We start from the raw sequence: 12467 nt of genomic DNA, 5'->3' as shown, positions 1-12467 counted from the left end.
TATGTAATCAAAACCGATTCTTTTTCTGGAGCCTGCTGCACTACTGCTTTTCCTAATGTTTGCCTTCTTTGTAATAGAGTCTGCCAGCATCGAGGAGAACCCCAGATCTGCAGGCATTGCCACCTTTGTCCTGCAGGAGGAGTTTGACCGCTACACGGGCTACTGGTGGTGTCCAAGATCTGAGCTAAGTAAGAGTGGCTAACATTCCTCACCATGCCAGCCCTGCCAATCTTCTAGTTTATACTTTTTTACTCACTCTTTCCCTCCCTTTGTCATAACCACTCAGCATATTACCAATCAATCATGTATTGTTTTCAAATTAAACCTCCCTTTCTATAGCCAATCTCAAACATTGGCCCCTGTGCGACTTGTGGCACCTCTGTGGCACTCCACTGGTTAATGTGCATGCTTCCAGAATTGCTTCACTTTACCAGAGCCCTATCCATCTTTCATGGCGCCACCCGTTATGAATGCCTTATTTTGTTCACTCGCCTATATCTGTGCAGAGTATCCTCCTTCTCTGCTTGCACCCTTTTTCATAAACGCCTTCTATCTTTCCCTGCTACCTGTTTCCCAATCCATCTTGTAGTTGAACCCAAAGCTTTAATTAATTGATTTCTGCATGTAATTCACGTTAACCATTTTTTTCCTTCAAATCCTCCTCTCGCCTTACATAGTGCTTCTATGTGTCCTGTCTGCCACGATTGATGCCCTTTTTTGAGATGTGGTGTATGCTGCCCAATAATGTTCTTTTGAATGATGTTCTTTCCTCTCTAGCGCTCTGCGGTGGAAGAGTTCTGCGCATCCTGTATGAGGAGAGCGATGAGTCAGAGGTGGAAATCATCGATGTGACCTCCCCCATGCTGGAGACACGAAGGGCGGACTCCTTCAGATACCCCAAGACAGGTGATACTGCAAGTGTCTAGCTCTGCCTTCATGCTGTGGAGGCATGTGGGTCGGGAGACTGGGTAACAGAGTGTGTTGATTATGCTGCACAGTATAAAATTGGCCTTTCTCCAAAATCCTCCTAGGTCATCCGTTCTGGTAAGGGGCGAGGGCCGGAGCATTTATTTTTGTATAGAAAGCAATTTGGAAACCTAGGTGGATGCACAGTGCTGCAGGGCTGTGTACCGTGATTGTCCCCTCACGCCTTATAGGTCTAAAGACCAACATGCATGCTGTGCAAAATATTTTCAGGATCTTTTTTATACATTTCTTTTCAGTACTTAAGTACCGGGTTTTTCTCACACTACATTCTCGCACCTCAGGTCACTTGATTCAAATAATACAGGTCTTGACGTTACAGTTCTCAGAAACAAACCCCTTGTGTTCTCTCTGCAGCATCTAGGGCATTGCTCATCCCAACGTAAGCATGATTTCTTTTGACCTTTGAATTTCATTCCGTAAAGAATTGTTACTCGGGCGGTTGGGCATCTTCGGAGCACTGGCTCCTGTGAGGGTCTACGAGTAAGAGACGAACACAAAGGTGGCATGTTGATTGGCAAAGGCTTTTATTAATAACACAAATGGTGGGTTTGGAGGAAATACTAACTAGTTCTGTCGCGATGAGGGGGTTTCCCTGCCTCAACAAAACTTGCTAATGAAACTGTAGGTGTCAGAATGTCTAAAGTAAAGTTTGCCGTCCTGTGTCCAAATCATAACCTGTCCCTCACACTCTAAACTAAATGTGAAAAGAGAAATGGCTCTTGGCTGTCGGGTCGCAGCCCAGCTTCAGCTTTGCAGTGCACAAAAGAAATGTTCCAAAAAGGTGCAACAAAGCACATAAATGTTCCTCTAGACTCAAGGGTTTCACTCCCTTTCCCAAGATTCTTCCAGCTTTCTACAGGTTTATCTTCTGTTGGCAGACCCTTACCCCAAGCACTGAGACAAGGGAAAATAGCTTGCCTCTCTTCTCCCAAGCTCTGCCGTGATCCTCCGTATTCCTCCTTTTGGGCTACTCTGCTGTCAATTCGGGTACACAATGTTTGTATTCTCAGTTCTGTCTCTGTTTTCACTTGTACCCACAGTCTTGGTTTACTCTCCTGCCAAGGTCTGAGAGTCGCTGGTAAAAGCAAAGTTCGTATTTCTCCTTGTTATGGTTAGGGGTGCACTACCCGAGGATGGGGTGCCAAACCCCAGTCACTTGTTCATTCTTACAGTTCTCTTCTGTAATTCCTCTTCACACCACAGCCTTGGTTTACTCCCCTGCCAAGGCTTGTGGATGGTATTACCCAAATTGTTCGTTTACAATTGTTCGAATGAACAATTTTTAAAGGGTCACAATTGACCTTTTCACAATTGACCATATATATATATATAGGGTTTTGGGCGGGTTTGGGTTAGGTAGGGTGTTGCGGGGGATTTCCCCCCGCATATATGTTGCAATTGACCTTCACAATTCGGTCAATTGTGAAAAGGTCAATTGTCATTCGAACAGTTGTAATACGAACAATTCGTATACAACCTTGTGGATAGCACTTGTGCCTATAAAGTGTGTATCCCTTCTCAATTCTGTTAGTTTTAAGCCTTCCCAGGGTGGTCTGTTAGGGAGAATTCTCAGTGTGCTAATTCCCTTCTACATTAGAGAGACCCAGCACCTTCGGCTGGACTTGATGACTTTTAATTTCTAACCTGGCGAGAGTGAGCCCTTTTTCCCACTCTCTCATGTATTTTTCTATAATTCGAACACTGTTTGTTTTGGTTTTGGAGTCTGACAAACTCCATAGGCATCATCTTTTTACATTGTGTCACACAGCACCTTTAGTGCAGTGACACAGGCAAGTCTTTCAGATTTCCCAAAAGTTTAACTACCTTCTCTTGGTAACTTTCTAGACCCAATACACACTATCTTACAATAGGGTGCTGGAGGGGTTACTTAGTATCCCCTATGTCCAGTTTCTCATGTAACATTTTTTTCTGATGTTTGTTAATCTGCTTAGAATCACATGCTGTGCATAGGTCCGACATCCAGTGGTCACTGCGGAGTATTGCATTTTGTTTTTCGTAGTCGAAAAGGGGACGTCGACAAGGCGTGTCTGTAACACTATCCCTATAGTGACGTGCGTTGTACCCACAATCCCTCACGCGTCGAGGTCCCTCAGATTGTTTTTTTCCGCCCAGCTACTGGTCGCCTTTACGCGGAGCTCCTCGAGAGACATTGCAGATTTCATCTCCTCGACCTTGGTCGTTTTTCCTATATTAATATAGACCTATCGATCCCCCCCTCGACGCTGTTGTGAAGCTGTCTCCGCCGAGCAAGATCTTCGACGGAGGGGACGAGCGGAGGAGATCCTTCGGCGTTGCCGAACACGTGGCCTGGCCTCGCAGGCCAAATACAGTAGGGAGAGTGGGGGTCGTGGGACATCTCTAGTTCTTTTCTGAGAATGCCTTTCCTTTTCCCCTTCCTTTCCCTTGGGGTGGTTATCACGATTTATTGCCTCGGCTATGGAGAGGACACCCTTTAGGTTTTGCCCGCTTTGCAAGGGCAAGTTTACTTGGAAGGACAAGCATTCACGGTGTAACCGCTGCTTGCCCCTCGATCACAAAGAGGAAGGTTGCACGGCTTGTCGGCTTCTTAAGCCGAAAACTCTAAAAGACCGTAGGGTTAAGAGGTGGGCGGCCTACGCTATGTCGAAGGCCGACGCTCCACCCACCGTCGCTACCTCCGACAGTGACGAGGAACGTGATACCACGACCTCCGCTACGGAAGTCGAAAACCCCCCTAGAGAGCGCACACGCGCTTCGTCGTCTGTCCCCGGCCCCGACGGGCTCGGCTCATGCCCTGCTTATGGGGATGAACACCCCGGCGACATGGACGCACACAAGACCACACATAAGCACACAACCCATGGCTCTTCTTCGTCGAAGGCGAAGAGAGCATCAGCGCCCAAGGAGACGCAGGTTTCACCGGCGGCCTCCTCGGACCGTTCGGGCTCGAAGCCCCTCTCGCAACCGCAGCCGCGACCAGCGACTGGGCTTTCGGCAAATAAGGGCGCCGCCCCCCAAATCATCGGCCGGCACGCATCAGCAGAAAGCGCATGCCGCCGAAGAGCGATCAACACCCATAACCTCGAAACCACAGCCCTCCGCTGACAAACGAGTCGCTGAGAGCTTGGCAAGGATCGTGCTAGCCGACGCCCACAAGAGTACGCCGAAAGACTCGTCGAGCGCTACGCATATGTCGAAAGACACGCCGAAAAGACAGGGACGATCTCCTTCAGTCGAAGGCATTCCCAACACACCTGAAGGCTTTTCGGAGGGCGACGGGACACTTTCCTCGACGTTGTGGGAGAGGTCGAGCCGTTTTCAGCTACAAGACACCAATTTTCCCCCGCTAGACCGCTCAGGAGTACCCCATGAAACCATGGAAAGGCTCCATCTCTGCATGGAAAGAATGGAGAGGTTTATGAATACCCAGAACCCTCCCACTCCCAAGAGAATAAGAGAAGGGCCTCAGGAGGACCCCAGGAGCAAAATTCCAAGACTAGTCAATCCCCACCAGGACACAGCCTCAGACTTCCATAGTGTGTATGACCTCACTGGGGAAGAACATTATTTTGAGGAAGAGGATGATTTTATGGACGAGGAAGAGGGACGGAACCAGGAGGAAGGTCTGGAAGACAGCCCAGACTTGGTAGGAGAAGGCTTCGGAGAAAATCCAGAAGAAGGACCTTCTCACCCCTGGCAATCCCCTTCAATATTTTCCGACACTGATGTCCTGAACCTAAATCCTCCTGACAATTCACCTATTAGAAACACGTCTCCCATTGACGATCAACCCACATTTAATGCCCTGTTGCGCAGAGCAGCAGCACACTTCGAACTGGACACTGGGGAGCTCTCCCCTGAATTAGACTTTGTGGAAAGAGTAATTAAGGAAAAACCCCCGGTCAGTCAGACCATTCCCCTCCTCGCTTCGGTGAAGAGAAGAATCATCCCTTCGCTGTCCACACCCGCACTAATCAGAGGGGTCAATCCTAGAATTGAAAAACTTTTCACTCCTTCACCCTGAGACCCGCTGTACATCAGGGGACATTCCATTCCGGATTCCCTCGTAGTAACCAACACAAGAAAGAGGGCAGGGGTACCACTTTCCACCAGTGAGGCACCACCTGACAAGGAGGGGAAGCGGTTATATGCCCTTGCAAAAAGAGTTACATCCTCGGCTGCCTTTTCGGCAAGAATTGCAAACAACAATTCTTTGCTCGCTAGCTATGCGGACGCGCAGTGGGCCAAACTGCGCAAAGACGCCAAAGAAGCGCCGGAACCATTACGTACATGCCTGCTTACAACTATTGGCGAAGGAACCCAGGTCAACCAGAGTATTGTAAAGAGCTCTCTGGATGCGGCAGAAACTGCGGGACGTTCCCTAGTTCAGGGAATAATCCTAAAACGCCACGTATGGCTGCGCAACTCAGGGTTCAAACCGGAGACACAGGCGTCTTTAATAAATAAACCTGTTGAAGACTCAAACCTCTTCGGGAAAGCGGTGGATGAGGCTCTGGAGATGGCTAAAAAAGAGTTCGATACTATCAAAACTCTTGACCAAATCTCTAAGCCCTCTACCAGGCGCAGCTATGGCAACAAACGCTTTTTTCGTGGCCAACGCCAACAACAAAACCAGCAGCAACAGTACCCTGCCACCATTTTCCAGACCATTAGTGGCCAGTACAGCCAAAGAGGACAGCGCCGGGGCAAAGGAAGAGGGCGGGGGTCCACCCCCAGAGGCTCGCAAGCCCCTAACAACACCAAGTGACGCGAAGATTCGCGCCCCCTCCCATGCAACACCGGTCGGGGGCCGGATAACATCCTTTCTTCCAGCATGGGAGGGTATAACGTCAGACCGCTGGGTACTTTCCACCGTAGCCCACGGATACTGCATCGAATTCAACAGTTCCCCAACATACAAACCCCCGAGGGGACGACACATGTCACCGGAACATCTTGCCATCCTTCTACAAGAAGTACAACAACTGCTGGAAAAAGGAGCCATAGAGGTTGTGCCTCTATCTCGGGTAACGGAAGGTATTTATTCAGTGTACTTCCTTGTACCCAAAAATGATCTAACCATGTGCCCTGTATTAGATCTGCGCCCAGCGAACAAGTTCATCAAACCCCAAAAGTTTCGTATGGTGACCTTACAGGAAGTGATCCCACTGCTATCACAGGGATATTACATGACAACATTGGACATGAAAGATGCATACTTTCATATTTTAATGTTGCCAGCGCACAGAAAATACCTCCGGTTCATGATAGAGGGCAAACACTACCAGTTCAGAGTGCTACCCTTCGGCATAGCATCAGCACCAAGGGTATTCACGAAGGTGCTGGCAGTGGCAGCGGCCCACCTGCGCAGTTTGTCCATCCCAGTTTACCCTTACCTCGACGACTGGCTCATAACAGGGGATTCTTACGAAACATGCTTCTCCAATACCCAAAAGACTGTAGACCTTTTGTTCCAGTTGGGCTTCTCCATCAACGAAAAGAAGTCCAGCCTAGACCCCAGCCAATTCAAACAATTCCTAGGGGCTCTAATTCAAACAAAGGACGGCCTCGTCTTCCCCTCCAAAGAGAGGGTCCAAAACATGCTGTTTCAGATCCCTCAATATGTGACCGGTCGAGAGGTGACTGTACGCAAAGCAATGCGCTTGCTAGGCATGATGGCGTTGTGTATTTATTTGGTACCGCACGCGCGCCTGCGCATGCGCCCAATGCAAGAGTGGCTCAACAGCCAGTGGTGTCAGGCCAGCGGACTATGGGACGATCTAGTGGTGGTCTCGCAGGCCCTAGTTCTCTCGCTACGGTGGTGGACAAAGGAAAACCTGGAAAAAGGGAAACCCTTTGCCACACCCGTGGCGGAAGCCACTCTAACCACTGACGCATCCCTCACAGGATGGGGGGCTCACCTATCCCATCAGACTGCTCACGGAGAGTGGACTCCGAACGTAGCATCCAAACACATCAATCTTCTGGAGCTACTAGCGGTGTTCAAGGCGCTAAAAGCCTTCAAGGAACACCTACAAGGCAGGACAGTGATGGTCCTTACAGACAGCACCACAGCCATGTATTACATCAACAAGCAGGGGGGAACCCACTCTCCAGGACTGTCCAAACTGGCCCAAAACATATGGAAGTGGGCTCTCAAACAGAATATGTTCCTTCTGTCACAACATGTACCAGGGGAACTCAATCTGCTGGCAGACAAACTCAGCAGGGATTTCCCCCTGCCCGAAGAGTACGAATGGCGACTGCACAAAAACATCGTCTTCGACGTCTTCACGCAATGGGGATTCCCAGAAATAGACCTGTTCGCAACCCTGGAGAACTCACAATGCCAAAGTTACGCCTCCAGGTACCCCCAGAACCAATCCAAGGGGAACGGTCTGTCGATTCAATGGTCAGGGAAATTTGTTTACGCTTTTCCCCCGACTCCCCTTCTCAACAAGGTGGTGCACAAGATGCACCAGGAACAAGTAACCATGATACTGGTGGCCCCAATGTGGGCCCGACAGCCATGGTTCGCTCACTTGATGGAGATGTCTCTATCTCCCCCAGTGAAACTCCCCTGCCCGTACAACATGCTGTCACAAGACAGGGGCAGGACTCTGCATCCATGCCCCCAGAACATGAACTTAGCAGCCTCGCTCCTGAAATCATAGAATTTGGACATCTACAGCTCCTGCAGAGATGCATGGACATCCTCAGGGAAGCCAGAAAACCTAACACTCGCCACTGCTATTCTAGCAAATGGAAGAGATTTGTCATCTGGTGCAGAGGAAAGAGCATCAACCCAATTGACTACTCTCCCACACATATTGTTCTATACCTGACCCATTTATTGGATTCAGGTCTAGTGTTCAATTCCATTAAAGTCCACCTAGCGGCACTTTCTGCATACACCACTTCCCAACTTAAAGTGTCGTGGTGGAAGATCCCTGTTATAAAGGCCTTCATGGAGGGAGTAAAGAGAATACACCCCCCCGATAGCTGACCCAGCTCCCGGATGGGACCTTAACGTGGTACTTACCAGACTCATGGGCTCACCATTTGAACCCATGCACAAAGCATCTCTTAAAGACCTCACTCTTAAGACTGCTTTTCTAATAGCTATCACCTCCATCAGGAGAGTAAGTGAACTACAGGCTCTTTCTGTTCTAGACCCCTTTGTTACAGTTCACAGAGATAAAGTGGTTCTACGCACTCACCCAAGGTTTGCTCCGAAATTCATCTCAAAATTCCACGTAAACCAGTCTATAGAACTACCAGCGTTCTTTCAAAATCCTTCCAACTTGGGAGAAAGGACTCTGCACACACTAGATGTCCGCAGAGCAGTCATGTTCTACATGGAAAGAACCAGACCACTGAGGAAGACTAATCAGTTCTTCATCTCGGTGGCAGCAGGAAGAGAAGGGGATGCAGTTTCAAAGTCCACTATTTCTAGATGGATTGTTCAATGCATCACTCTCTGCTATACTCTTGCTAAGAGAGAACTGCCCTTTAGGCCAAGAGCACATTCTACTCGAGGCACGGGGGCGTCCATAGCATTCATTGCAAATGTTCCCCTTGAGTCCATCTGCAAAGCGGCTACCTGGAGTTCTGTGCACACCTTTACAAAACACTACTGTCTAGATGCACACTCTAGATCTGACTCCCAGGTGGGACAGGCAGTATTAAGACATCTTTTCTCTACTGTTCCTTCTCATAACCCACCGCCAACTCCGGGTACTGCTCGCTAGTCTATGCACAGCATGTGATTCTAAGCAGATTAACAAACATCAGAAGACAATGCATTACTTACCGTAAAAGCATTTCTGATGGTTGTATCTGCTTAGATTCACATGTGCCTGCCCTTCCTCCCCGCTCAGATGGAAGGAACATAGACATCCTTTTTCTATATTTCTCTCTTTTCTGTACTCACTCACCTCTAGAAGGCTCCCTCAGGGCAGAAAAATACAAACAGAGGGACCTCGACGCGTGAGGGATTGTGGGTACAACGCACGTCACTATAGGGATAGTGTTACAGACACGCCTTGTCGATGTCCCCTTTTCGACTACGAAAAACAAAATGCAATACTCCGCAGTGACCACTGGATGTCGGACCTATGCACAGCATGTGAATCTAAGCAGATACAACCATCAGAAATGCTTTTACGGTAAGTAATGCATTGTCATGTTACCTTTTCTCCAATTAATGGCTGGTGGCAGTGGTTTAATTTTTCCTACCATTGTGTGTTTGCACCGCAGGGTGCAATTGCAGCTGCACTAAAGCACCCATGGGTGCCCATTTTGTCAAAATGGCCCTGGTCTTCTTTTTTTTCCATTTCTTGTTGGAAAGGTCCTTCTTGAGATTTACTCTGCGCGCCAAACCAGGTTTGGTGCCTTTGTTCGCTTTGTCTTTGGTGGGGTTCACTGCTGAAGCCCACCTCTGGCTCCAGCGTGTCTTGGCAGGGCAGGAAGTGAGGGAGTTGGTTACAGGAATGCACCCAACGGTGATTGGCTGGCAGGCTGTCCTTGGAGGACAGCCACCCTGCTGTGTGATTGACAGCTACGCTGTGAATGAATGGGAAAAACCTGCCGAAAAGGCAAGGTCTTTTGCTTGGAAGGGAGAGTCGACCACTGCACAAAGGAATCCGAAGAAGAACTTGGAAGAGACGCTTGCTACAACTCCTCGACCGTTGGTTTGCCCGGTGAAGCCCTGCTGCTGTGCTGAAGCTCCGAATTCGCCTCGACTAGAGAAGCCCTGTAACGGAAGACTTCTCCCCTTGGGTTGGTGGGACCAGTCAACCCCAAAGTGAACTTGTCTGGACATCCTCTCTGAGCTGTCTGTACTTCCATTGCTACTGCAGGAACTGATTGCCAGGGGGAGGAACACCAGAATCGAGTGCATCGTTTTTAAGTCGTACCCGAGCTCCAGGAAGATCTGCACTCCCATGAAGCTGGACTGACCAAGCCTGAGCCACCTCAACAGAATGCTGGGCCCCAGATGCAAGGAAAGTCCATAAAGGTATCCTAGGACCACGGTGGTGCTATTTACGACAGCCACGAGAAGCTGAAACTGCAAAGTGCTGCTGATCTCAAGTTTGCCCATTGCTGCCGCCAACCTTCAAACCTTAGTGCAGGAGTCCCCAGACGTCCTCCCTCTTGTCCCCATGACTGAGGCACAGGGACAACAGGATCTGCCATACTACAACTGGAACAGAAGCCATCTGGAATCAATTTCCTTAGACCTAAGGTCCAGTAACAAAGGAGGACTTGCCTCTTGTTGTGTAGCCTTGCTAGCTCTCAGTTGAGACTTGTCCTGGTTGAATGTTTCAGAGTTGCTGGCAGCTTTGCCCCTCACAAGCCTCCCAGCTTGTGGCCCTATAGTGATTTCATTTTCCACAAAGACTTATAAAACATTGTGCAATACTTTTTACTTACCATCAAGAAGTGCTTCAGCTCCCCTAGACTTTGCTCAATTGACATTGGCTGTCATGGCTTCCTGAAAGACTCTTCTTACCTCTGACTTTGGGCTTTAACTATCCCAGCTACAAAAGTCACACATTGTATAACTTGTGTAGCTGGGAAAGGGTTAATTTACTTTACATTGGGGGTTCAAAAGTACTTACCTGCTTATGAATATTTGCTAACCATTGTTTTATTCCCTCATCTTTTCCTTTTGACACTAACCTCAGTATTGCTCTAAATGTGCCAGTGACATATCATTGTCCAGTGTCCTGGTTACTAAAGTCACCTCAGGGTGTAGGACGTGCCTGTGTGCCATACCAAATCGGTATCTACTGATTTAAAGAAACTGAGTGTGTATTTTGAAGTATATTTTTGTGTTACGTATATTTGCTCCCTTCTAAAGTAGGCTTATTCAACTAACTGTTAAATTAATAAATAATTGTTTAATCAAGAAATCTTGAGTGTAATGTGTCACTGTGAACCTCTGTTACAACTCTACAGCTCGAATTGACCCCTCTTGAGATAAGCCTGGCTGCTCAGCCACACTACCAACCTGTGTAGTACAGATTTCTACGAAAGGTTGAGTTCCTATTGCCAGGAGGTCAAGGCTGGTGCAGTCTCCCACAGAGTACTGCATACAATCTTGCATAACATCCCACTTGCCTGTACCCCTAGGGATGGTCTTGCAGTGCAAGCTCATCTCCCTAGCCTCACAGGAAGGGGCTCCCCCTTGGGGAGAAGGGACGCAGTCCCTCAATTCGTGACACATGTAATTGGGGGTCCTGCCACCCCATTACCCACCACAATGCCGATTTATAGCTGTAGGCGCCCCAACGGGCAATCGCCAAGGTCCTTGAGGTGCTGCTTGGGCCTATAATGCCAGGAGTTTACCTGTTGCTTTTAGGCACCAAATCCTGCCCCTCTTGTTTCTAGTGGTAAGCACTTTCAATAGGGGACATACAATGCGTAAAACAGAACTATTAACCTTGCAACCCTTCATCTTTCATATTGGAATTTTCAGATGGACTGACAGTGGTGTGAAAGGCTGTACAAGCAAATAATGTAACGTAACTTTGTTACAGTTTTGCATTGAGTGTATTGTATAGCACAGGGAACCAGAGGGTACTGAAGTACTTTGATTGAATAGAGAATGAGTGGATACAGCAAAACAGAAGGGCGGTTGTAGGATAGTTATTGTTCTAGATGGAGTTGAAACAGTATTACTCCTACGTCCCGTCCCCTTTCCTCCATACTTTTGGGACATCTCTCCGTCCTGCGGGACGGGACCGGAGCACTTTGTTAAAAAGCATCCAATTTTTTTTCAAAAATGTGTCCCTCCTCTCTTTCCTGCGCGGGGCCCGGCACGTGGCCGTAACCCCGCCCACCTTGGCTCCGCCCCACGCATCGCCCATCAGTCCTTTTCTCCGCTCGATCGGGGCCGGACGCACTTGCATCCTCAGAAGATTTTCTTCCCTTTTTTCCTCTCTGGCTCTCACTGGCGTTCATTTTACTAGTCGGTCTATGTCTTTCAAATTAGACTTTCCAGATTGTTCATCGTGTCACCGTCGCTTCGCGAGGGCGGATCCCCATCCTCTTTGTTTAGAGTGTTTGGGTCCGGAACACCGTTGGGACTCCTGTTTTTACTGTGACTCCCTTTCGGTCCGGGCACTTCAACGTCAGTTGGAGCGGTGGGAGGAGGTGTTCGACGAACTCATTTTCAGGCGTTCATCGATGAGAAGAAAAAACGCCTGGTAAGTTCTTTACTTTTCAGAGCACCCTGACCAGGGGATACCTTTCCGGGTTCCTCTCGGTCCGGGAGGGGCGTTGATCGCTCTGTCACCAGGGTTCCCGTTGGGCCTAATAATTCTACCAGAGTTTTCTCCGAGGGTCTCCGTAAGGGGCCTGTGAACACCGGAGTACACTCCGAGGCCCCCTCCTGTGGGGGCTGTTTGTAGACCCAGTTCTACTGAGTTGTGGGGTACAGGAGTTCGCTCTGAGGCCTCTGTCGGCTTCCCTCA

The 12467-nt window shown here is 48.9% G+C and overlaps 1 protein-coding gene across 1 annotated transcript in view; it reads left to right on the top strand.

The window, feature by feature from the left end:
• DPP8 (dipeptidyl peptidase 8) overlaps nt 1–12467 on the top strand; it is a 263369-nt gene that overhangs the window by 112349 nt on the left and 138553 nt on the right. The window contains exons 6-7 of the mRNA XM_069625113.1: nt 78–188; nt 778–906. Coding sequence (XP_069481214.1) covers nt 78–188; nt 778–906 — 240 coding nt within the window. The remainder of the gene's footprint in view (nt 1–77; nt 189–777; nt 907–12467) is intronic.

This window comes from Ambystoma mexicanum, chromosome 11, assembly GCF_040938575.1.
Source record: "Ambystoma mexicanum isolate Mex_15411 chromosome 11, UKY_AmexF1_1, whole genome shotgun sequence".
Classification (NCBI taxonomy): domain Eukaryota; kingdom Metazoa; phylum Chordata; class Amphibia; order Caudata; family Ambystomatidae; genus Ambystoma; species Ambystoma mexicanum.
The sequence above is the reverse complement of the archived record's forward strand: the minus strand, read 5'-3'. Positions and strand labels throughout refer to the sequence as shown.